This window comes from Suncus etruscus, chromosome 17 (assembly GCF_024139225.1).
Source record: "Suncus etruscus isolate mSunEtr1 chromosome 17, mSunEtr1.pri.cur, whole genome shotgun sequence".
Taxonomy (NCBI): Eukaryota; Metazoa; Chordata; class Mammalia; order Eulipotyphla; family Soricidae; genus Suncus; species Suncus etruscus.
In genome coordinates, this window is record NC_064864.1 from 20467673 (window position 1) to 20491313 (window position 23641).

At 58.6% G+C, this 23641-nt stretch overlaps 1 protein-coding gene across 1 annotated transcript; it reads left to right on the forward strand.

Moving 5' to 3' along the window:
• The first annotated feature begins 416 nt into the window (after positions 1-416).
• Positions 417-23340, forward strand: RTN4R (reticulon 4 receptor). Its single transcript, XM_049764631.1, has 2 exons — positions 417-571; positions 21637-23340. The coding sequence occupies exons 1-2, from the start codon at positions 550-552 to the stop codon at positions 23040-23042; spliced, it is 1428 nt and encodes a 475-aa protein (XP_049620588.1). The 5' UTR covers positions 417-549; the 3' UTR covers positions 23043-23340.
• The last annotated feature ends 301 nt before the right edge of the window (positions 23341-23641 follow it).

Consider the following 23641-nt stretch of genomic DNA (forward strand, 5'->3'; position numbering starts at 1 on the left):
CCCTCCATCCCCAGGGCCGCCTGCAGGGGCCGCCGCCTCTCCAGAAACGCTCCGCCTTTGTCTGCGAGCAGAACGGGGCCGGTGCAACGGGGCGGAGCGGCGAGGCCCCCGAACCCCGAACCCCGATCCCCGAATCCCTCCCTCCCTCCCGCGCGCCTCCCGCATCCCCGGCTTCGGCCCGACCCGGCCCGGCCCGGCCCGGCCCGGCCCGAGCGCGCAGGTGAGCGGGCCCCGCCCGGCCGGCCTCCAGGCTCCGCCCCGCCGCACCCCGCTCCGCCCCGGCCTGCGCGGGGCTCCGGGCGGGTGCGGGTGTGGGTTCGGCGCGCGTCGAACCGAACCACATGATCCCATAAAACATTCATCGGCTCCCGGCCCGCCAGGCGCGCCTCCACCGCCCGCCCCGCCGCCCTCCGGGAGCCCACAGCCGAGCGCGCCCCAGCCTCGCCCCGGGGCCGGGGATGCGGCCCCGGCCTGGGGGACACACGGGCGCCGGTGGCCCCCCAGCGACTTCGGCCCCCGCACCCGCACGCGCCCCGCCCGGCCCCGACGATGAAGCGGGCGTCCTCGGGAGGTGAGTGAGAGAGGGGTTGCGGGGCGCGACCCCGCAGAGCCAAGCCCAGCGCCGGGCCAGCCCCGAGGGGTGCACCGAGCTGTCAACCCCGGCCCGGGAGGCCACGCGCAATAGCCGCCGCTCCTGGCTTGGGGGGACGCGGGGTGGGGGGCTCACGCGGGTGCTGGTTGCGGGGTGCCCGGGAGGGCGGAGCCCCGCGGGCGGCTGGAAAAGTTGCGGGCTCGCCGGGAAAGTTGGCAGCGGCGAACGGTGGCAGCCCCGGCCCGGCTGGGATTTGGGGGGGACAGACAGACAGACAGACAGACAGACAGACAGACAGGCGGACAGGCGGACAGGCGGACAGACGGACGGACGGACGGACGGACAAACGGACGCATGCAAGCAAGGTCGGGGCCCTGTGGAGGGAAGGTAGGGGCTGCAGGCTGCAAAGGGTGGGGTCCGGCCTTTCCCAGAGCCCTGGCGGCACAGGGGTTAAAGAGGTTTGCAAACCCCCCCCCACCGAGACGGGTGGGGATGGGGTGGGGTGCGGGGTGCAGGGTGAGGGGGTGCAGGGGGGAAGATCCACCTGCCTCCTGCGCCCGCCCTTGGACCGCTCCTGCTCCATCCTTCCATCCATCTCTCTCTCCATGTTCTCTCTATCTATGCTCGGGTTTTCCTGCCTGTCATTTTTCTGGGGGTCAGGCCACACAAGCTTGGATGAATGGGGTTGTGAGGAGATAGGGCTGGACCTCACCACCCCACCCTGGGGGCGAATATGTATTGGGACACCCCCCCCCCACCAACACCTTCCTTCCATCCGATCCGATCCGCAGCCTGGGGAGCAGGGCATTGCGGGGTTCAACGGAGGCAGGCGAGGTAGCAAGGGGACTCAAGGCAGCCCCCCTTGGAACTCCCTACCTGACCCCAGAGTGATGAGGTTTCCCCCCCCCCCAAGACTGCTCTGGGGGAGCTGGAACTAGCTAGGGGAGTGTCTTGACTGCGGGTGTGTGTGTAAAGGGGGGGTCCTGACCTGAAGCACGCCCCAGGTGCCCGCCCCGGACTGCCCTGCTGCTGTCCACCTTGCCGCAGGCTGCACCCACGTTTCCTTGCACGTGCCCGTGTCTATTGGGGCTGCACACTCGCACACAAGGCATGCTCGCGGACATGCCACTCACACACTCGCTCGCTGCACATCAGTGCGCCCACGGGCATACATATATGCATTTAGCATGTGCCCGCTGTACTCCTCACGCTGCTCTCTGGGGCCCCTCGTGAATCCCTCTCCAGGCGCCTGCATGCACTTGTATTGAGGGAGAAGCTCTGGGCAGCTGGAGCTCACCGATAAAGGGGGGGCAAGGGAGTCCAATAGGGGAGGCTAGGCACGCCTCGCTTGTCTGCCCCTCACCCCCCGGGTCCTGGGAGGCTCCTCAGAGGCCCCCCAGAGTCCGTGTGTGCTTGCGTTTGTTAGCCTGTAGCTCAGTATGCATCTGCACGTGTGTCTCCGAGGTGGCGCCCGTGGCCACCTCAGCATGTGCCCAGGGCCTCTGGGTGTGGGCGCCCATGTGCCCAGGCTTGGCAGGATTCAGTAGCAGAGACCCTGGGAATGAGTTCGCTGCCCCCCAGTTACCCCTCCTGCCCCCAGGAGCTATTGCAGCCGTGCAGACAGGGAACCTCTGGGTCTAAAAGCATAATGGGAAGCTCGAGGTCAGACCGCAACCATCTCCTGCCCCTTGGTGGACTCCGGTCAGCTGGGGGCAAGTGTGTGCTCACCCGGGTCTGATCTAGGCTGGCCCAATCTTTCCATGATGAGGCTCTTGTTAAGGGGTCCCTTGGTAAGTTGTGGATACTGAGGAAAGGTGTTGGGGACCCAGCCAGGCTATGGTGTTGAGCTGGAGTCAGGAGTCACAGAAACGCCCCCTCCCATACCACCAGTCATGTCCCTGCCTGCAAAATGGGAACTACAGTGGCAGTCCTTTTAGGATAGGTGGGGGTGACACAGAGGGGCAGGTTTGAAGTCAATGCTCATAACAAGGCAGGGAGCAGTCATGGTCCTTTTCAGAGCCTCGGTTTTTCCATCTGTGGAGCGGGCACATCTGCCTTCTCCAATGGCCAGAGAATATGCCAGCTTCTATGCCTGCCAGCTCCGCCAAGTGGGGGGGGGGGTCCTGATGCCCTATAGCCTGAGAACTTATGAGCCTCACATGTGGATTGGGGCTCAGCCACATGTGGATGACCTTGTGACAGGGGCCAGTAAAAGGTCACTCACTCGAGTTGTTGGGGAGCCTTTCAAGACCAAGTTACTCCCATTGGGGTTTTGACCCTAGCACCTCTGGCCTGCTTACCCTACACACCCCTTCTATACAGGGCCTGTCTTTGGACTCCGCCCTCCAACGTAAAGACTTGGAATAGGGGCTGGGAGATAGGTGGAGGTCACAAAGTGTCTTGCAAACTGGGTCTTTCCTGCCACCATGGTGATCTGAGAAAGGCTGCAGCACCACCACCTGTTGGGCTGGAATGCAGGGGTGAAGTCCTGGTGTCCGGAGGGTACTGGCCCAAGCCCTGCACCTGACCCCCACATATTGCCTGGACTCCCGGCCCCCGGAATCTGTTGGCCATCCTTGGTTCAGGGACTCCCAGTCCTCCAATCTGTGTCTTACCTTAGGACAGGGAATCTCCCAGGTGAACCGGTGCCCCACCTTGATTTCAGGGCTTTGTCTGATGCTAGGCAATGGATGCAGCCTCAAAAGGGGAGGGGGCCGCCTGGGGCTGCGTTTCCTTCTCTCCTGGATGCCCCCCAGAAGGTCTCCTGGGAAAGAGGTGGGGAAAAGGAGATGGAGGAAAGACTGTCGTGGGGAGAGCGTGCTGCATGCGTGTGCATGAGGGAAGGGGCTCAGGACCTCCTCTCTGGGCTCTGAGATCTTGGCTCTGCCTGGCATGCCAGCTTCCAACCTCCACTGACCTGTGCCAGGCTGCTGACCCTCGTTGGCCATGCAGGGTCCCGATCCACCTCAAGGTGCAGAGGAACTGGCCAGCTACTCCGCCTGCCTCTCCGGCTGTACTGCACCACCAGCCCCCATGTGCCTCCTCCTGGCCCATCCTCTGTAGCTTTGCACCCCTGGGTTCCCCCCCACCCCCGCCGCCCCGTGACCTGGCTGGCCCCACAATGGCCTCATTGCAGTGGCCGCTTTGCTGGGGATGGTTTGCTGTCTCGGACACCCGTCCGTTCTTCCATCTGACCCTGGCCCCAAGACCCGCCTCAGAGGCCAGCAGACAGAGGGGTCAGCTCTGCCCCCTCAGCTCTCCCACAAAGGGCGGGTCATCCCCCGCAGCCACAAACGGACCCTCAAGGGGGGTGGGGGTGGTACGTGTCCCTCAGCAGGGCAGCAGCACCTGCAGTGTCTTGGAGCGTCTGGCCCCGCGGGTCCCCCCCTTGTTCTGTGCCACGGTTTCCTCTGCTGTTGCTGCATTTGGCTCTCCCCGGCAGGTCGGGAACTATTCTTGTGCATCTTAGGCTGCTGACGGGCGGGCGGGCAGGCAGGCGAGTGTGGAATCCCTTTCCCGGGAGGCGCCCTCCTTTTCCAGTCCCACCCCAGCCCCCCACGTAGCAGCAGGACTGGATGCAGGGAGCCTGGCTCAGCACATGGCCCTGCGTGGCCTGCTGTCCTCTCAGAGGCCCTGCCAGGCCCTCTGACGCAGAGGAGGGGCCGTCCTGAACACTTCAGAGGGCCTCCAATGCTCGCATTCGACCGCCTGGCCGGGGGCTCTCTTTCTGGTTCTTCCACATTGCATGCTCTAAGGGAAGTTGCCATGTGGGCCATCTTCTCCCTCTGCCCCCTCTTCTGCTCCTTCCGCTGCCTGGAAGGAAATTCATGGGGCCTGAGCAGCCCACTGTCCCGAGGCCAAGTCCCCTACTGGGTTGCAGGGCCCAGGACAGAGCTAAGAAGGCCAGGCTGGCTGGTGTGGGCATGGGGAGGGGCTTCCTGAGTTGAATTCTAAGCCCTGTGTGGTTGTGCTGGCCAGTGGTAAAGTTGGGAAGCCAGGGTGGGATATCAGGTAGGGAGCCGTCTCTGGCCCTCAGAGACCGAGCTTTAGGGTCTGGAGCACCCAGACGGGTGTGCAAGGCAGATGTCAGCTTGGCTTCACACTGGCCTGGTAGGAAGCGGCTGCTGATGGAGCACCTGACCATGGGGTCTCAAGCCTCACATGTGCCGGCCAGTGCTCAGGGACCCTCAGGTGAACCCCCAATGTGGATTACTCCTGGGCCCGGTGTATTTTACCCTTTATGAAACAGCTATTCTGCTCCCTCAAAGGAACCGTGTGAGCCCTCTGAAAGAGCCCACAGGGGTGGGTGGGTCACCCCACTCCTCCGCTGCCCCAACACCTGGTGGGCGGAGGGACCCCACTTCTGGCAGTGTGAGGCAGTGTGCAAATGTAACCTTTGGGTTTATGACTCTATTTCTCTCAGCAGCAAATGTCACGGGAAATGTCAGACTGAAGCTGAAGATGGGGAGGAGCCCACCAGGGAAGGGGTGCGGTGTTGGGGGTGGAGTGGGACTAATGGGGGAACTCTGGCCAGGGTGGGACTCTGGGTCCCTCACCTCCTCCCAGGAGCCCTCTTGAATGCCTGGCCTCTCCGCCATGTCCTCGCTCTGTCTCGGCCGTTGTGACCTTGTTGAGATGTTGCCTTGATCCGCCTCCTGCCAGGGCCCAGATGGGGCGGGCTCAGAACCTGCCAGGAGTCCACCCCGCCCCCCCCACTCGATCCTGGGCAGCAGTTGGATGGGTCTGTGCAGCGCCTGCTCATAGAGTGACCTTGGGGAGGGCTATCCTTTCTTGGTCATCAGAGGCCTTACTGTGACCCACTGCTCTTACCAGCACCCTCGTGGGTGGGAGAAACTTTACACGGCCTGGCATGGGGTGTTCTGTGCTGGAGCAGGTAAGTGGGGCAGCAGGCACACCTGCCTGGCAGTTCTGGGGGCATTGTGTGGGGTAGTGAGTGGGCATGGGGGTAGGAAAGGCACAAGGGCAGCCTAGAGTTGGGAGTCCCTGGCCTGGCAAGCAGGGAGACTGTGAGCCCTTAGCCCGGCCCATCTTGGAATCTTCTTGAGGTCCCAGTGGCCACTTAGCAAACATCCAATGCACCCCACATCCCTCTGTGTGCTGGACATTCCTGCCCAGTGCTGCCTTTCACCCAGTAGCTCCACCTCTGGGGTCCTGTGCCTTTTGCCTGGCAGTCCCCAAAACCCTTGTCCCTCCACCACTAACCCCCATGTACAGTGAACAAGGTCCTGCTTCCTCCCTCTCCCCAGGGCCCAAAGGTAGATTCAGTTCAGCTCTGACCCTGAGCCCTGTCTGTCCACCCCTGTATATCCCTGAGGGTTCCCCAGATTTACACACACACACACACACACACACACACACACACACACACACACACACACTCACACACACACACACACACACACACACACACCATCCAGGCTCCCCATTCTTTTCAGCCCCTGAATTGCTTTATTTTATTTTATTGGTTTTTTGGGGGGGCCACACCGATGATGCTCAGGGGTTACTCCTGGCTCTTCGCTCAGAAATTGCTCCTAGCTTGGGAAACAATATGGGAAGCCGGGATCGAGCTGAGGTCCATCCTGGGTCAGCCACATACAAGGCGAATGCCCTACCCCTGAGCTATCGTGCCGCCCCCCTCCCCCGACCTGTTTTTTTCCTGGAACATGCTTTCACCCTGCCCGTCCTGTCTTAGTTCCCCCCAAGTCTCCCTGAGACTTGGCCCCTTTGCCTTCAGACTGGGGTGGAGGGTCAACTCGGAACCTTCCCTTCTGCCCTGTGTGTGGGGTTTCCTGCTCCCACTCAACTGTATCTGCCACGGCCCTGAGTGTAGCTTAGGCCTGCCTAGGGGTGCAGTGGTCTTGCTCTCAGGAGACATAGGAGCAGGAGTCCTACAAAGGATGCCTTGAATGAGCTAGTCTGGGCTGGAGCAAGCAGCAGCACTACACTGGGGGGCCTCTAGAGTCCCCCTGCCCTGGGTGGGCCACTCCTTCCTCAGACAAAGATACTGGGAGGGAGCCAGAGCAAGTGCTCCCCCAGGACTCCCATTCCTGTGTGAGCTCCACCCCTTACTGTCCTGGGCCAGGACTTATTATTCCCCACCCTTCAGATTCCTAAGTCTGACCACCCAGCCAGCAGGCAGGTGGGGAAGGCATGGGGGCCAGAATGTTCCCTTGTAGCAGAAGCCTGTAGGGGACATCCAAGGCTGAGCCCATGTATATGCACTTCTGGACCTACTGGGGAGAAGGCCCAGGTGGGGTGGGCACAGGATGTGTAGACTCCAGGCAGTCTGAGTGGGAGGGGGGACTGACTCCATTGGTGGGTCCCAATGTCTTTGCTGACACAGAAGGTCATCGTGGCCCCTTGGCCTTCATTATCTGGAGGCTTCTGCCATCCACTTTGCTTCACCTTTGGGGTACGTTGGGCCCAGGTTCCTACAGGTCTCAGATAGTACAGGGTCTGGGCTGTCTCTGCACCCAAAGCACCTCTGGACCTCAAAGATTCGATGAAAAGCAGAATGCCAGGGATAAGGCCAGTTTCCCTCCCTTGTTTCCAATTTCTCAGCCTCCACCTGCCTCTGCACTCCATTTACCTATGAGTCTGGGGAGGCCATGTCTGCCCTCCCCCTTCCTACAGCAGAGTGCAGCTCTTTCCCCCCATTCTCCACCTCTACCCTTCCCCTGTGGGCCCTGCTTAAGGCCTCCATGCCCTCTGCCCTCACTCCCTCAGCTAGGTGGGCCTGGAGGGCCTCCTTGGAAGGTTGTTGAGACCCCATCTGAGGCAACAATAGGACTACACTTGCTTTTTGTTTGTTTGGGGGCCACACCTGGTGGTGCTCAGGGCTAACTTCCTGATGCTGAGCTTGTAGATCACACCTGTTAGGCTCAGGGGACCTTACATGGTGCCAGGAATTAAACCTGGGCTGGCCATGAGCAAGGCAAACTGCCTCACTCCAAGGACTGCACTCCTTTGTAGCTGGGGTTCCCTAAGTGATAGGGACTGATGGAGGTGAAGGGCAGGGCACTGATTCCTGAGAGCACCCTGGCTGGTGAAGCCCCAGAGTCCTACCAGGACCCTCTCTAGCCTCACTGGGATTAGCCAATCACTAAGATGCTGTGGAGGGGGGGGCATAGCTGGAATTGGGCGAGGGCTTGGAGAGTCACCTCCGGTCCTGAGCTTCTCCCTTCTCTTTCAGCCAGGGCCACTTTCAGTCTCTTTGGGCCACCCCATTGCTGGATAGGCCCCTTGATTATTTTTCCCCCATTTTTGGCCATACCCAGTGACACTCAGGAGTTATTTCTGGCTATGTGCTCAGAAATTGCTCCTGGCTTGGGGGGCCATATGGGACGTTGGGGGATCGATCAGGGGTCCATCCTAGGTTAGCAAGTGCAAGGCAAACGCCCTACCGCTTGCGACACCAAGGCCCCTCGATTCTTGTGACATGTTCTACACGCAAGAATCCCAGGGTCTGGCATAGCACCCTAAAATCCATGAGGTGACAAGAGAGATAGGGTTTTAGCCCCCCAAAATCCATGAAGTGACCCAGTCTGGTGCACCTGCACCTTCCTGGCCCTAGGTCTTTTTGTCTTGTTTTGTTTTGGAGTCACACCAGAGGTTACTCCTGACTCTGTACTCAGAAATCACTCCTGGCAAGCTCGGGGGACCATATGGCATCGAACCCCAGTCTGTCCCGGGTCAGCAGCTTGCAAGGCAAACGCCCTACTGCTGTGCTATCTCTCCGGCCCCTGGCCCTAGTTGTTAACAGACGGTGCTGAGAGTTGGCTCTCACATGACAGTGGGTAATTAAGAGCTGTTGGTGGTAGAGGAAGCCTGGGAGACTGGGGGAGAGGAGAGCCCAGTGCTTGGGGCTCCTGGGCCCAGGAAGGAAGCAGCTGGGGTGAAGGTGCGACTCTAGGGTGGGGGCACCAGGAGGGAGTGGAAGGGGCAAAACTGGGCCACAGGGACAGCTTGTGCAGCCTACAACCCCTCCCCCGGCACTGAGCCTGCTTGCTGCCCTGTGTCCGGGCCATCTTTCATCTCCCTGCCTTGGCCCCAATTTATGTCAGGCAGAGGCTGACACGAGGACAGGTGTGACAAGTGTCTGGCTTCCTGCTCAAAAATTGGCAAAAGAAAAACTCTCCCCGTGAAAATCTCCCATCTACACAGCTCGAGGATGTCACCGAGCGGAGTTGTCACGTGGGCAAATGAGGGCCTAATGGACTTTCTCAACCACCCGCCCCCAGGGTGGCTTGAGGCAGGGGTAGGAGGGGTGGGGAGGCCCCTAGTGCTGTGCTTGCACCCTTCAATGGCTGGAGAAGTGCAGTGCACCTAGGTCTCATGCCCCAAATCCTGTCCCTCCAGCCGACTCCCCCTGCTAGTGGTCATGGTAGGAGCCCAGGGGACCAACCTGAGTGGGACCCTGCCCTGCTCTGCCCTGCTCCTGCCCTGTGGCAACTCCATCCTGCTGATTTGGGGTCATAGAGGATCTGAGGACCTATAGCTTAGGCAGGGCTCACTATGGCTGGAAGCTTTCTGAGCAGGAATGTAGGGTTCAGGGGAAAACAAGACTCCTGAGGAATCTTTAACACAAAGAATCTTTGGGGTGCTGGGAATTGGGGGACATCTGAACACAGGCTCTCAGAGCAAGATGGGTTAAGGGCCTCACATAACCCTAGCTGGACCCTAACTGGGACAGTGGTGCCTGCCTGAGTTGCTTGCAGGACCCTGCAAGAAGAGATTCCCACCTGGATTGGGTGAGCCCCGATTTTTTCAGACCCTCTGTACTCCAGGATAGGAGTCATGTCAGTGCTGGGGACAGAGTCCAGAGGCTGGAGGCACCCACCTTCACCCCCAGAGAGGTAGAGATAGGCTCCTAAGTCTATGGCTTTTTCTGGGGGGGGGTTCAACATGGTAGCAGGGACCACATAAGGAAGCACTCAAATTCAGCCTCACTAGCCCTTCCCAGAACTTACCAGAACTGTTCCCTAGCACCATGGCAGCACACAAGACCGACCCCAACAAACTGAACTGATGCAGGAATCGACTGTGCCATCCCGCACGCAGCAGAGATGGAGGCAGACCCGTCTTTGCGGGGAGCCGTGGTATTTCACAGCTGGGGATGCCACACCAAATAACACGAGCTGAGCAGCCTAAGCCATGAAAATGTGTTTCTCACAGTTCTGGAGGCTGCAGGCAGAGCGGACGCTGTTGTGGTGGGCGAGGGGAAGAGTTCGCTCCTTGCCTCGCACAGGCCGCCTTCCCACGTGTCCCACACCATGGCAGCCAGTTCTGGGGTTCTCTACTTCTTCTCTGTAAATGTTTTTATATAGACCACATGCTGCGGTGCCAGGAATGGGGTTGGGGTGTGCAGGGCCAGGGATTGAATTCAGGGATGCATTCAGGGACGGAATCAGCAGGGGTTGGTTCAGATATGGAGTTAGGGCAAACTGGGGTCTCATGCCAGCTGTCTCCCCTTGGCTTCTCTTCTTGCATTCCCATCATGAGGACCCCTAACATCAAGAATCATCTGCGCCTCACCACCCCCTCCAGCCCAGCCCATCCACAAACTTCTCAGATTGGGGGTCAGGGACTTCACTATATACATCTAGGAGGGCAGGAGGTGGCACAGACATCCCATTGCCTTGAAATGAGTGTCATGTCTCTGAGGGAGTGTCAGTGTTCCCAGGACTCCACTGGCCTGAATATCTTGAGGAAATGTTTCTCCACAACCACTCAGACCTGCCCAAAATGGTGGACATACCTTGCATTGATGTGATACTTATGGGGGACTTGCTGTATGCTGGGTGCTGGCCAAGGCCCGTCCCTTGATAGAAACCAGCAACCCCCCAGCTGGGAAGGGTAGTGGGTAAATGGGGGCATCACCAAAGTATACCCCCACCTGGGGTCTTTGAGATTGAGGTCCCTGTAGGTGTCTGAGCTGGGCTGAGGCTCTCAGGGTGGTCTATCCTCATGGGTTCCATCTTCCACCGTTCTTGGGCAGGAGTGGCTGGTTGCACCACTGGTAGTGTGGTAGTTTGGACACATACGTCCCAAACAGGTGGGCAGTGCCCTGATCCTTGAGGGTCTGCCAAAGACCCCCAAAGGCCCTATAGAAGTGACAGAAGTTTTGTCCACCTTGCCCAGTACCTGTCAAATGCCTGATGTGTAGGACCCAGAGATAAGGAGAAACTTGGAGTGAGGGGCTGCCCAAGGCTCTGGGTGTGAAACTAGGTCTGCCTGCATTGGGGACCCTCATGTGTTGAGTAGCAAGTGGGAGAAAGGGAGGAGGTGGGGTGTTAAGTGTCACTTGAAAGGAAATCTTTTGGGACATTTTTAGGGAAAAAAAAAAAGACATGCCATTTTGAGCTCAATAAATTCAAGTCTGCTTTCTCTTGGGCTGAAAGGCCATGTAGTCCTTGGGTCACTTTGAGGGGGATGAATGACTGACTGCTCTAGCCTCGAGTCCTGAGGACTCAGCCAGGACTCCAACACCCACTGTGGCCCCAGTTCAGACCTAGCCTTTTGGAAACTCCCCATCTCAGCCATGCCCTTGGCTCAAGGGAGCCTCGATGCTCTGAGTTCAGAGTGAGGGGGTGCCAGGATTTTTGGGGGGCTCCCAGCAGGTATCAGTTTGGGGAGGTGGGGATGGACACCTGCTCTTACCCCTCAGCCCTGCCCCATGCCACCCTCCTCCTCCCGCACATGGCATGCCTGCAGCATCTCCGGAAGTAGCCGAAATACCCTGACCTGCTTTTCCAGGAGGCGCCTGGCCCTCCCACCCGCGCTAGTGAGAAGCCGACAACAATTTCCATCCCAAATTGATTTCAAATAAGGAAGAGTTATCACACACAATCATATAGGAATAATTTATCACTCGTTAATAAAAGAGCAATTACTTATTCGTGTCGCCCTAGCCTGCCTGCTGCAGGTTCGTGTGCAGAAATAAGATTGGGACCCTCGTAGAAGTCAAGGGGAGCCTGTCTGTGCCCTAACTGTCTGGAGGAGCCCTCTGGGTGGGGGTGTCACAGACCTTGTTCTGTGGCTCATGTGCAATTGGACCTGTCTGGATTACTCTGTGGGTCCCAGTATTTTTTTTTTTTTTGGCTCTGATCTATGAACAGAGAGCAAGGCAGGTATAATGTGGGAAGTCAGTCCCCTGCAAGACTGGGATGGTCCAAGTGCAAAGCTAGACTTTCCAGCCTAGAGTGTACCCCCAGAGGAACACCCCCACCACCACCCGCCAAGCAGCTTTGGCCATGCCTGAGTAGGAGGCTGAGGAGCAAAGTGTAGGGAGCAGATACTGATAACAGGTCCCTAACCCTTCTTTTTCAACCCTGGACATGCCTGTCTCTTGACCACTCCTGCACCCATGCCTGCTCATCCACTCTTCTTTCCACTTATTTCTGTCTGTTTCCAGGGTTCAGTGCCAAATGCGCAGAAGTTTTCACAAGATCACATTGGGACCAAGCGGAGTTGCTCGTGAACCTGCTGGCTAGCCTGTGCCCAGGTCTGGTCTGGGGAATGTTTGCCCACCACACGCCACTCACACACAGACAACGCTGCCCACTTCTCTGTGTACCCAAAAGGTTTCCTTCATGTTTTAGGGTTCCCAAACCCAGCCACTGCCTCTCCTGCCCTCTATTCAGCTTTGTACCACCAGTGTTTTCCAGAGGGATAAGCCCATCACAAGAGATGGAGCAGGGGTGGCTTTGGTGATCTGACTGTTGATTTTTTTTCCTGGAGCTTGTACTGATTTTGTCTTAGATGATGAGTGGGTGGGGAGTTTGGGCTACATCTAGTGGTGCTAGGGGATTACTCTTGGCTGTACTCAGGGGACCATTTGCAGTGCTGGGGCTAGAACTGGAGACAACTGGTCACAAGGTAGAGTCTTACCGGATGTACTATCTCTCTGGCCACAACTTTATCTTTCTCTGTTTTGGGGACCACAACCAAAGATGTTCAGAGGATGCTTCCAACTCTGTGCTCGAGGAACAGTTGGTTGTTCACTCCTGGGGTACTATGATGGAGTATCAGGGATTGAACCTGGCCCTCCTGCAGGCAAAGCATGCTCTCAGCTTATTGCTGGCCAGGCGCACTACAGCCCCTCACAGATGCCTAAGGCCTCCCTGTCGCCCCATGTCTGCCTTTCTCTGGGTTTCCGCCCTGGTTTTAGTTAAAGCACGGGAACAGTGATGCTGAGTCCTCCAAGGTTACAGATCTGCTCCTGATGGGTAGTCAGGTCCTTAAGTTGGTTCTGGGCTTTCCTTGGTGATGTCAGCATCCTGGGCTGAGGATCTTGCTGCTTGCTCTGCTCCTCACTGATTTCCCCTCGAGTTACGGCCCCTGCAGCCCCCCGGGTCTGCTCATATCCTCTAAGGGCCAGAGGGCTGAGGCATGTATTCCCAGAAATGATTTTCTAGTATTAGTTCTTGGATAACTTTTCCTCTCTGGAACTCCGCAAGACAGGTGCTGGATTTATATTTGGCTTCTGACTCTCATTTCCCACCTCTTCTCTCTCTCTCTCTCTCTCTCTCTCTCTCTCTCTCTCTCTCTCTCTCTCTCTCTCTCTCTCTCTCTCTCTCTCTCTCCACCCCCCATCTTTCGTCTCTCTCTGTCTCTGGAAGATTTCCTTGACCTTCTTTCCCAACCCTTCTATTGATTTTCTGAAATTTTAGCGATTCTATTTTTTCCCTCCTGGGCTCTCTGCTTTCTCTCCTGCTTCATCGCACCTTGTTCTTGTTTTAGATCCTCTTCTCCCCTGCCCGGTCCCTGCTGCTTCAGTCTGTTTCGGCACCTCTTCCAGAGCCATTCACAAGGGAAACACAAAAAGTGGTTGGATGCTTCATTGAAAATGGGGTTCACTGGCAGACTGGGGGTGCCCTTGGAATGTCTGTGCTCTTTTTTTTTGGCACTTCCCAGGGAGTGGTTTCCACATGCCTCTGCAGTGCCTCACTCCTCTCTTGCCCTGCATGAGGGTTCTGACCCCATCGGGGACAGGGAGGGTTGCTAGGATGTCATCAGGGACTCAGATGAGAACGGGCAGGGTCTCTTCTGATGCCTGCATGCCAACCCCCTCTCCAGCCATGCTCCTAGGGTGTACCCCATCTATTCCTCTGCAGGGTGGGTTCAAGCTGCCTGGCCAAGCTAGAGGCAGCTGCTCTGGGGGCCTCCTCAGGGTATGGGGCTTCTCTCACTTGATCCCATCCTGAGTCAGGGATGACCCTGGCCAGACTGGAAGAGCGCCCTCATCCTTGTCCCCAAGGGTCCCAGGCACCAGCCATAGAGCCAGGGGATGCACCATGGTGTTTCCAGGCTGGAGATATCTTGGGGTGCTATTATGTCATCCATATGTCTCTGGCAGAGACAGATTTAGTTGCCTCCATAGTTTCCCTGGCTGTGGCATCCACAGGGGGCACAGGCTGGAGAGAGGATGAGGCTCTGTGCAGGGTGCAGAGCCCAGAGCTATCGGGGTGCTCCATAAGGAGGCTAGGGGTACACTACACCAGAGTAAGGGAGTTTCACATTAGTGTAGGGGTGCTCCATACCAGGATAGGGGTGCTCCACACCAGGGTAAGCGTGTTCCATATCAGGGTAGGGAGTCGAAGACTACCCTCTCTACTATGAGTCTCTGGGGTCTGGCCCCTGCTCTGCTCACCTTATCAGCACCTTGTCCAATGGGGCAAGGTGACAGGCACCCCAGGACAAGGGAAAGGCCTGTGGACTGTCCAGGGGATAGGGCTCACCTCTCTCACCTGCCCTTCCCAGAGTCGAGCATTGAGGCTAGACTGAGGCAGGGCTGAAGGTCCAGGAGACCCCCCCCCTCCACAGAACACTGCATGAACAGCTTCAGGGCACCAGGAAGGTGGGGACCAGCTACAGAGGAAGGTCACCTCTGACCCCTATGCACTCGCCTCTAGGACTCACTTCCTTCAAGTAAGACTGATTGAGCTCCAGAGGGACACCTGGAAGGGGTGTGTGTGTGTGTGTGTGTGTGTGTGTGTGTGAGAGAGAGAGAGAGAGAGAGAGAGAGAGAGAGAGAGAGAGAGAGAGAGAGAGAGAGAGAGAGAGTCTGCGTGCTCAAGCACACGCATGCACAAGCTTCCAAATGAGCTCCACACCTGCTCCTGGCTGCCTGTGGCTCCAGGCCTTGCACTTGGCGGGTGTGTGAGGCTGAGGAAGCTGATATTGAGGATGATGATGTGATGATGTTAATGTTGAGAAAAAGGATGCTAATGATAAGGACCGTGGTCTCCACAGCCCATTAAGAATAAGGCTGCAGGGCCACAGGATGGTCCAGCAACCTGTTTGCAGGGAAATCCCGCACCCTTTGAAGTTGAATCGTCCCATTGTGACCCCAACTCAATCCATACAGGATGAGCCCCATCCTGGATGATACCCTGGGAAGCACTTTAGAACCATCCCCATTCCCAGAGACAGAGTGAGACCAGGGGTCAGCCAGTCCCAGAGTCCCATGGAGGATGGTTGGGGAGCACCTGGGGTTCATTCCCCTGTTCTATGACGAGATGCCCCTTCCCCTCTGCAGCACACCATGCCCATCAGTGCCAGGATACTGGCCCAGCCCTCTCTAGGGTGTACAATCGCGCCCCTTACCCCAGCCTCTTGGCAGCATTCCCGAGTTGCCATTCACCTCAGCATCCCAGACTTTCTCTCTGTCCTCACTGACTGGCCCTGTCTTCTGGGCTGCAAGACCTCAAAGAACTGTGGCCTTCTCTGACTCACAGACATCTTTTCACTAGGTGGGGGCTTGGAGGTGAGGGCGGCTACACCCCCATGCAATAGGTGCTCCCAGTGGTGCTCCAACAAAAGCGGTTGACAAACCTGTACTTTGAGGGGACAGGCATAAGCTGGTCTCATGGTGCTGCCAGCCAGTCGCACTGGCTCATGTGACTCTATTTACAAACAGCAGTGGTTTGGTTGCACCCCATTTGCTGGGAAGGTTGGTACCTGGGACCATGGCTCTGGGGGAGGTTCTCTGCCATCAGCACGGGATATTCAACCGGGCTGGGGGTGGCGTGGGGAACAGCTGAGGCTGAGGCATCGCTTGTCCCTCCCACGGCCCTTGTCTACCCGGAAAGTGTTGAATCCTGAGGTCCCTTCCATAGGACCCATGAAGGCCACATGGAGCTTGTGCAGGGTCTGGATGGTGCCTCTTAATCTCTCAGCTCTCTCCCGGAAAAGTTGGGGCTTTAGGGCCGGTTGGGCCAGGTCAGACACTTCCTCCTGACTCAGTGCCCAAGAGGCCAGCCCTTGTCTTTCAATAGTGGGGCATCCTGCTGCTTGCCTTGTCTGTGATGTTTTTCAAGTGCTGAGAGCCCAAGAGCCCTGGGGATCTGCCTGTCCATCTTCCCCACTCCAGATGGCACCCCCATCCCTCAGTGCCCTGGCAGCAAGAGGCCTGGATGCCCATGTATACCTCACGTTCTGTGATCGAGCTCCCAAGCGATCCAAGTGTGTGTCAGTGCTGTTAGAGGGGGCTTCCAGGGACAGACAGCCTTGTGCAGGGCAAGTGAAGAGTCTGGAGGAGGGTGGTGGGTTTAGGCCTACATGGTGGGCCTACCTGGCTAGGGCCTGGTCTTAGACAAGTGGTGGCTGGGGAAGGATCAGGGCATGTGTGTGGGTGCACATAGGTGTGGAGTGGCATGGACCCCCGCATCCACATGCCCCCATCCTGAGCCCTCCTACCGGCACCGGAAGTTGTGCCAGTTTCTGCCTACTGTCCCATATTGAACTACTGTCTGACTGAGGCCAGCGGGCTATGGAGACAACTCACTCGCCACCTGGTGGGTGGACTGGGGTCAGGGGTAGGTTATACTGGTGGAGTCTGGGAAGCAAGGGTTTGATGCAGACTGTCCCAGCAGTCTTGGGGTCAGATAGAGTTTCAGCTGAACTGTGACCCCAGGCTCCTTGAGCTGGGCCTTGGAGCAAATGACACTGGGTAGAGCTAGACGGGGAATGTTCTGGTGGTACAGTCTTGACCAAAGAAAAATTCCCGGGGCCTGGTCAGAAGCGTTTGTCACAGTCTTAATGAGCCTCATCCTGGGGTTGGCCCCTCCCTGATATCTCAGGACCCCACAGCCTCTTCCATCCTGCTGTGGAGCCAGGATTCGCATCTGGTCTCATGCCTGGCATGGTGATCACCTATTGTGTTTCCTGGGCAAGTGGCCTGGCCTGGCAGCTCTTCAGTCATGTGCCCTAGGACAGGCTGGGTATGGGGTGTCCACACCAGGTCCCCTCCCTGCCAGCCTTATTTTTTTGGTTTTGTTTTTTTTTTTTTTTTTTTGCCTTAGACGGAGCCTGGAGCCCCCTAGCTCAAGTCTGCCAGCTGTAGATCAAACGGGAAGGGAGTGAAGCTTGAGTTTGGGGTTGGCGATAGATGGGGAAGAGGAACTCTGACACTCTTCAGCCCTGGATACCATGGGATTTGGACTCCTAGTTCTAGATTCTTCTCATTCTTCTCACCCAGAAAGTGGGAGAGAATCACCCCTGGCCTGAGCTACCCCCTGCCTTTCCTCCTTCTCCTCACAGTGCACACGCTGGCCTGATCTGTTTCCAGCTTGGACCTGGTGCCCACCTGCCAGGACAGATAACCACCAATGAGTGAGCCAGCCACCCTCCCTGCCCGCCCTTGTCTCAGCCTGAGGAGACAACCAAAGAGTGGGACTTCCGGGGATCCTAGGGGTGCAGAGTTGACACCTCAGAAAATGCAGCTCCCCCCTCCCGGGAGATGTTGCCCCCACACCTGGCACTAGGCCAGGGTCCCTGGAAACTTGGTGGGTGCGCTGGCCCGCACATGCCTGACCACAGGCCGGCCGGAAGGAAGGTGGGTGGCAAGTGTGAGAAGCAAGTGAGACCGGGGGACAGATGGCCGGTGCGGGGTGGGAGGATGAGCCAGTCGCCTCAGGGGGGCCGGCCGGGTGGTGAGAAGGCAGAGGGAGGGGCTCGAGCCTGCTGATGGGTGCCCTGACCCCCTGCCCACAGCAGGCTGAGGTCCCTTCACACCCCACCACAGCTATTTCTGTCTCTGGCACGTGAAGCTGTGGCCTGCTCCCAAGTCCCTGCGGTCTCTTAGTGGCCCTTCACGGGGACATTCTCAGTGTCCAGGAGGACCGTGAGCTGCTGACATCCTGGCTGCACCTCAGCTGCCCCCCAGATCCCTCATTGCCTCAACTTTAGGGAGAGGACACGCAGCCATCACAGGTCCCAGTGAGGTTCCCTCTAGGTCACTGCAGGCCCCCCGGCCACCCATCACCTCAAGCAGACTTTTGCTCCAAGTCCAGACAGCCCCCCATCACCCTAAACTCATTTGGACATGCCTCTTGGCCCCTCCCCTTATACTTCCTGGCCCCTTCTGGCCTTACAAAATGGCTGCCTCAGTTTCTCCAGGAAGCCAGGCCCTTGGTACTGAAGAAAAGACTGGGTTTCACTATGCTCTGGCTACTGTCTTCTATACCAGCAAGGGGACAGAGACCCCAGGGCTGTCTGCTGGTGCACTGAGCCACCAGTCATGGGCCAGTGCTGCCTCACCAGGCAGAAGACATTGTAGCTGCACCCCACAGGCTCCAGGATAGGCCTAGGCTGCTGGCAGTAGCTGGAGTGGTTGGAGCCTGGATACGCAAGGCATCCCCCAGCAGAGGCTAACCTCAGAACCCCCCCACTCTTTCTCCACTAAAGGACCAGAGACCCATAGTCCCTTCCCTGCCTCACAGAAGCTGGACAGGGTGAGCTTGGGGGCACTCTGTAGAGTCCCCATGCACAGTGTTCCTCAGCCTCTCTCCTGAAGTCAGGTGAGGACCCCTGCTGCCCTCAGGTACTACTTCTGACTTGGACACCAGTACTGGGGGAATTCAGTACCATGCAGACACTCAGGGATGTCCTGAATTCATCCATTCTGCGCTGAGCCTAAGGGAAGAGAAGGTGGACTAGAGAATGAAGCATGATCCTGGAATGAGGGTCTGCCGGGCATTGTTGCCCACAGTGTCCCATGTGAGAACCAGGCTGGCCTCGAGGGGCTTCTTCCCCCTTCATGTCTGAACATTGGAGTGAACACTGAGAATGGGACCCCATGAAGCTGAAGCAGGGCTGCTGGGCTGGAGAGCAGGCTGGTGACTGAAGAACTCTTGTGAGTGCCAGGGGCTCTTGTGGGTGGGCAAACCTGCAGGTGGGCACCCCTGGAAGCTAGGAGACCATCCCACTCTTATTTGGGACTGCAGAATTTTGGGCTCCCCAAGGGAAGAGCATGGGAGGGAGGAGCTGTGGCCAGCAGTGCAGATGTGAAGGGGTCAGAGCGTGTCCCAGACAAGCCTGGGCAAGGAACTGAGACTTGGTAGTTGGGGGGCATTGAGTCTTCTTGCTGGGCCATAGAGATAATACAGCAGGGAGGGCACTTGCCTTGCATGCCGCCAACCCTGATTCAATTCCTGGCATCCCATATGGTTCCCTGATACTGCCAGAAGTGATTCCTGAATGTTGACAGAAATAATCTCTGAGCACTTCCAGGTATGCCCCCAAACCCCCCAAAATAAAGAAAGAAGTCTTCTGGGTTCCCAGGGACCCTGCTGTGAGTCTGAACCCATGCTGAAAAGTTGGGTTTTATTATCTCATAAAAAGATGCCCCCTCTGCTTGCTCAGCAGAGAAGTTGCCATGGAGACCAACGGGCAGACCCCAAGGGGGGCCAGGCTGGAGCCAATTACTGAAGCTGCAGAAGGAGAGAGCCCACCGCCGGCCTCCTGCTGCAGGCAGGCACAGGGGCCAATGCTTAGAAGTTGATTTCTCAAAAGCAGTTGACTCAGCAGGAAGGGAGCTGCACCCGAGTGCTCGGTGCCTCCTCCTGGCAAGGCCAGGCCACGAGGCCATTAGCTCAGCCCCTGGCATAGCTCAGCCTGGAAGCCCTGCCTAGAGCATTATTCCAATAGGGGTAGCCCAGGCCCCAAGAACCAAACTCATGGTCACCCCAGGGCTGGGGACAGAGAAGCCGGGAGGCCAAAGGAGCTGGTTCTGGTGGAGACAGACCCAGTCAAGCTTATCAACACAGCTGCCAGCCTTGCAGCCATGGGACAGGCACAGTGGCAGTGGTTTGAGCAGCAATGTGGGTGTGGTGACTGAGGGGACCAGTGGCAGAGCCCAGAAGTGTGGCTTCTTCATATCCTGGTCCCACTGCTGCCAGGGTCAAACTGTGACCCACTGGTAGTGGAGGGTCCAAAGTGTGGTCTACTGAGGGCCTGGGCAGGACCCTTCCTATCTCAGTCTAAGTCTTTGGCAATCGCAGTCTCAGGAATAGAAGTGCTGTTTTCCTAGCACAGTTCTGCCCCGTGACAGCAGGTGAGATGTTGGTGGGAGCCAGCATAATCAGACCCGACTTTCCCAATGAGGCCCCAGAAGGAAAGCGAGCAAGAGATGTCAGCAGTTTTCATAGAACCACAGGCCAAGGTGCCCCACACAGCCTCCCACGCATGGCCTAGCGGGAGGGAGGCACAGGCCAGGCCTGGACAGCCTCTCTGGGCTCCTCTCCTGAAGCATACTTGTTCCTACAAGTCCAGGGGCCCAGCGTACAGAGGAGCCACTGCCTGGCCTGGGGAAAGAAGAGGGTCACAGGAGCATTCACTGGGAATAGCCCATGAACTACTTATGGACTGGGGCTCCAGGCCTTATGCCTCCATCATCCTGGGAAGAGGGCGACCGGTGTGATGAAGCTCTGGCACGAGTCGGTGCCCCCTAAGATAAGGGTGTTGGGCAGGGAAGACTGACCAGGGTTCTCTGTTTCCTTCTGGCTCCAACCCAGCAATGACCCGGTGTCTTGTCTGCAGAATCCTGCTCTCACAAGCTGCCAAGGAAGGTGTAGCTGTCAGCAGAGGTGCTAGCTGATAACTCAAGTGTTAGCTGATAAGCCATAACTCTCCCAGGGGGACTCACATTTTAATAGACTGACTCCTGCAGGCTGAAGGGACCTTTGTCATCCGAGGGATAGCTCCAGTGCTGGGGTGCTAAGGCAGGGAGCTTAATATCTAGGCTCAGTGAGATCAGCTAGTGAGAGCCCCCCAAATCAGAGATGACTTGTTCTCACTGAAGGTTGGCTACATCTGGCCCCCAGAGATGGGGAAGAGTGTGGGGGCCTGCAACAGAACCTCTTGGAGCCCCTCCATCCGGCCTCCGGGCAGGCTGAGAAGGTCCTGCAGAGGGCAGAGGGCAGCAGTGAGCCGTGCTGGGGCTGATTGGTTGGAAGGGACAGAGTCCTGGCCGGGGAGAAGAAGCAGAGAATGAGGCCAGGGGAGGAGGCTGCAGGAGGTGATCGAGCCAGGAAGTGCCGAGAGGAGGGCGTGGGGAGTGGGCATCTGCCTGGAGGGCCCCGGGGCAGGGCCGTGCTCTGTCTCTTTCTGCCTAGACCTGCTGTTCCTGCCCTTGGGTGTCCAGATTCCTGGTGCTCTGTGACATGATTCCCAGCAGTGCTGGGGACCCCCAGACTCTTGCAGGAGGGCCTCAGGGGGAGGGGACTATGGCATGTGCCGTTTCTTCATCACAGCCCCACTCCCCACAGAGGTCAGGCAGCCCCTTGGTGCAAATAGGTCTGACCCACAGGACCCCCTGCCTGCAGCCTATCAGGGCCCTGGACAGCCACACCAGAAGCCCACAGCTGATTGCCAAGTGGCTGGGGAGTGAGCTGAGGCTCCAGGTCCCCCTGCAGGCCTTGATCAGTGCCCTCTGCCCTCCTGGCCTGTGGGCTGGGCAGCCCCAGGGACTCTGGTCACTGGAGTCTCCAGGAAGTATCTGCGGGCATGAATGCTTCACCCTGGAGGCCTCTGGGCTGACAGAGCAGCACATGAGTGCCTTAATGGGCAGTGGCTCCAGCCCCTCCCCAGGTGCTATTTTGGGTTCGAGACAGGCACCACTGGTGCAGTGCTTCCCCAGGAAAAGGGGAAGGGGACATAGCCCTGAGCTCCCCGCCCCAGATGTAGCTCAGCCTCTCAATCAGGAACCACCACCTGCTCACGGCCCTCTCCTCTGCTCGCAGGGAGCCGGTTGCTGGCCTGGGTGCTGTGGCTGCAGGCCTGGCAAGTGGCAGCACCGTGCCCTGGTGCTTGCGTGTGCTACAATGAGCCGAAGGTGACCACTAGCTGCCCGCAGCAGAATCTCCATGCCGTGCCCGTGGACATCCCCGCCTCCAGCCAGCGCGTCTTCCTGCACGGAAACCGCATCGCACACATCCCCGCCGCGGGCTTCCGTGCCTGCCGCAACCTCACCATCCTGTGGCTGCACTCGAACGCTCTGGCCCGCATCGACGCCGCGGCCTTCACGGGCCTGGCCCTCCTGGAGCAGCTGGACCTCAGCGACAACGCACAGCTTCGAGCCGTCGACCCCACCACGTTCCGGGGCCTGAGTCGCCTGCACACGCTGCACCTCGACCGCTGCGGCCTGCAGGAGCTGGGCCCGGGCCTGTTCCGTGGCCTGGCCGCCCTTCAGTATCTCTACCTGCAGGACAACGGGCTGCAGGCGCTGCCCGACGACGCCTTCCGCGACCTGGGCAACCTCACGCATCTCTTCCTACACGGCAACCGCATCCCCAGCGTGCCCGAGCGGGCCTTCCGAGGCCTGCACAGCCTCGACCGCCTGCTGCTGCACCAGAACCGCGTGGCCCGCGTCCACCCGCAAGCCTTCGGGGACCTGGGCCGCCTCATGACTCTCTACCTATTCGCCAACAACCTGTCAGCGCTGCCCGCCGAGGCCCTGGCCCCCCTGCGCTCTCTGCAGTACCTGCGGCTCAATGACAACCCCTGGGTCTGCGACTGTCGTGCTCGCCCGCTCTGGGCTTGGCTGCAGCAGTTCCGTGGCTCCTCGTCCGAACTGCCCTGCCGCCTGCCTGCCCACCTGGCCGGCCGTGACCTCAAGCGCCTGAGCGCCACCGACCTGGAGGGCTGTGCAGTGGCCGCAGGGCCCTCCCGCCCCGTCTGGACCAGTGGAGGCCAGGACGAGGACACCCTGGGCCTGCCGAAATGCTGTCAGCCTGATGCAGCGGACAAGGCCTCGGTGCTGGAGGGCAGGAGCCCAGCCTCTGGGGGCAACTCGCTCAAAGGACGGGTGCCTCCTAGCGATGGCCAGCCAGGCAATGCCTCGGGCCCACGGCACATCAATGACTCCCCCTTCGGGACCCTCTCTGGCTCCCTGGAGCCCCCTCTGAGCGCACTGCCGCCTGAGGGCTCTGAGGCCCCCAGCCACCCAACCTCTGGGCCTCGACGGCGGCCAGGCTGTTCCCGAAAGAACCGAACCCGCAGCCAGTGCCGCCTGGGCCAGGCAGGTGGCGGTGGCCCTGGTGCAGGTGATGCAGATGCCGAGGGCTCCGGTGCCCTGCCCAGTCTCGCCTGCAGCCTCGCCCCTCTGGGCCTCGCTGTGCTGCTGTGGACGGTGCTCAGGCCCTGCTGACCGGCCCGGCTCACCTCCCGAGCCCTTCTCAGCCACCAGGTGTGTGTTGTGTACATACGGGGTTCCCTCCGCACCACCAGCCAGCACCGGGTATCCAGGCCCTCCTTGACCTGACGGACTCTCCCCCCCCCCCCCCTTCGGCCTTCCCATTCTTCCACCCCCACCATGTTTACAGGGTGAGGAGGAGCGTTTGTTGCAGAACGCGGCCTCACGCCCGGATCGCGGTATATAGAGATATGCATTTTATTTTACTTGTGTAAAAATATCGGACGACGTGGAATAAAGAGCTCTTTTCTTACGCCGTGGCCTCTCAGGCTAGGGGGACGAGGAGTGCTGAAAGGTGAGGCGGACCCTGCTTTTGGGCAGTCCTTGTCAGGTGATGGACAGATGAAGGGGGCAAGAAGCTACTGGCTGTATAGGGGCAGGTGCTGTCTGGAAGGGCAGCTAGGTGGTGGCTTGCTCAGAAGCCTATTAGCTCTATACACTGCCATGTGACTGACATCCCCTGCTAACCTCAGTGCTTGGCTCTGAACTCAGAAATCACTCCTGGCAGGCTCGGAAGATCATATGGGATGCCGGGAATTAAACTTGGGTCTGTC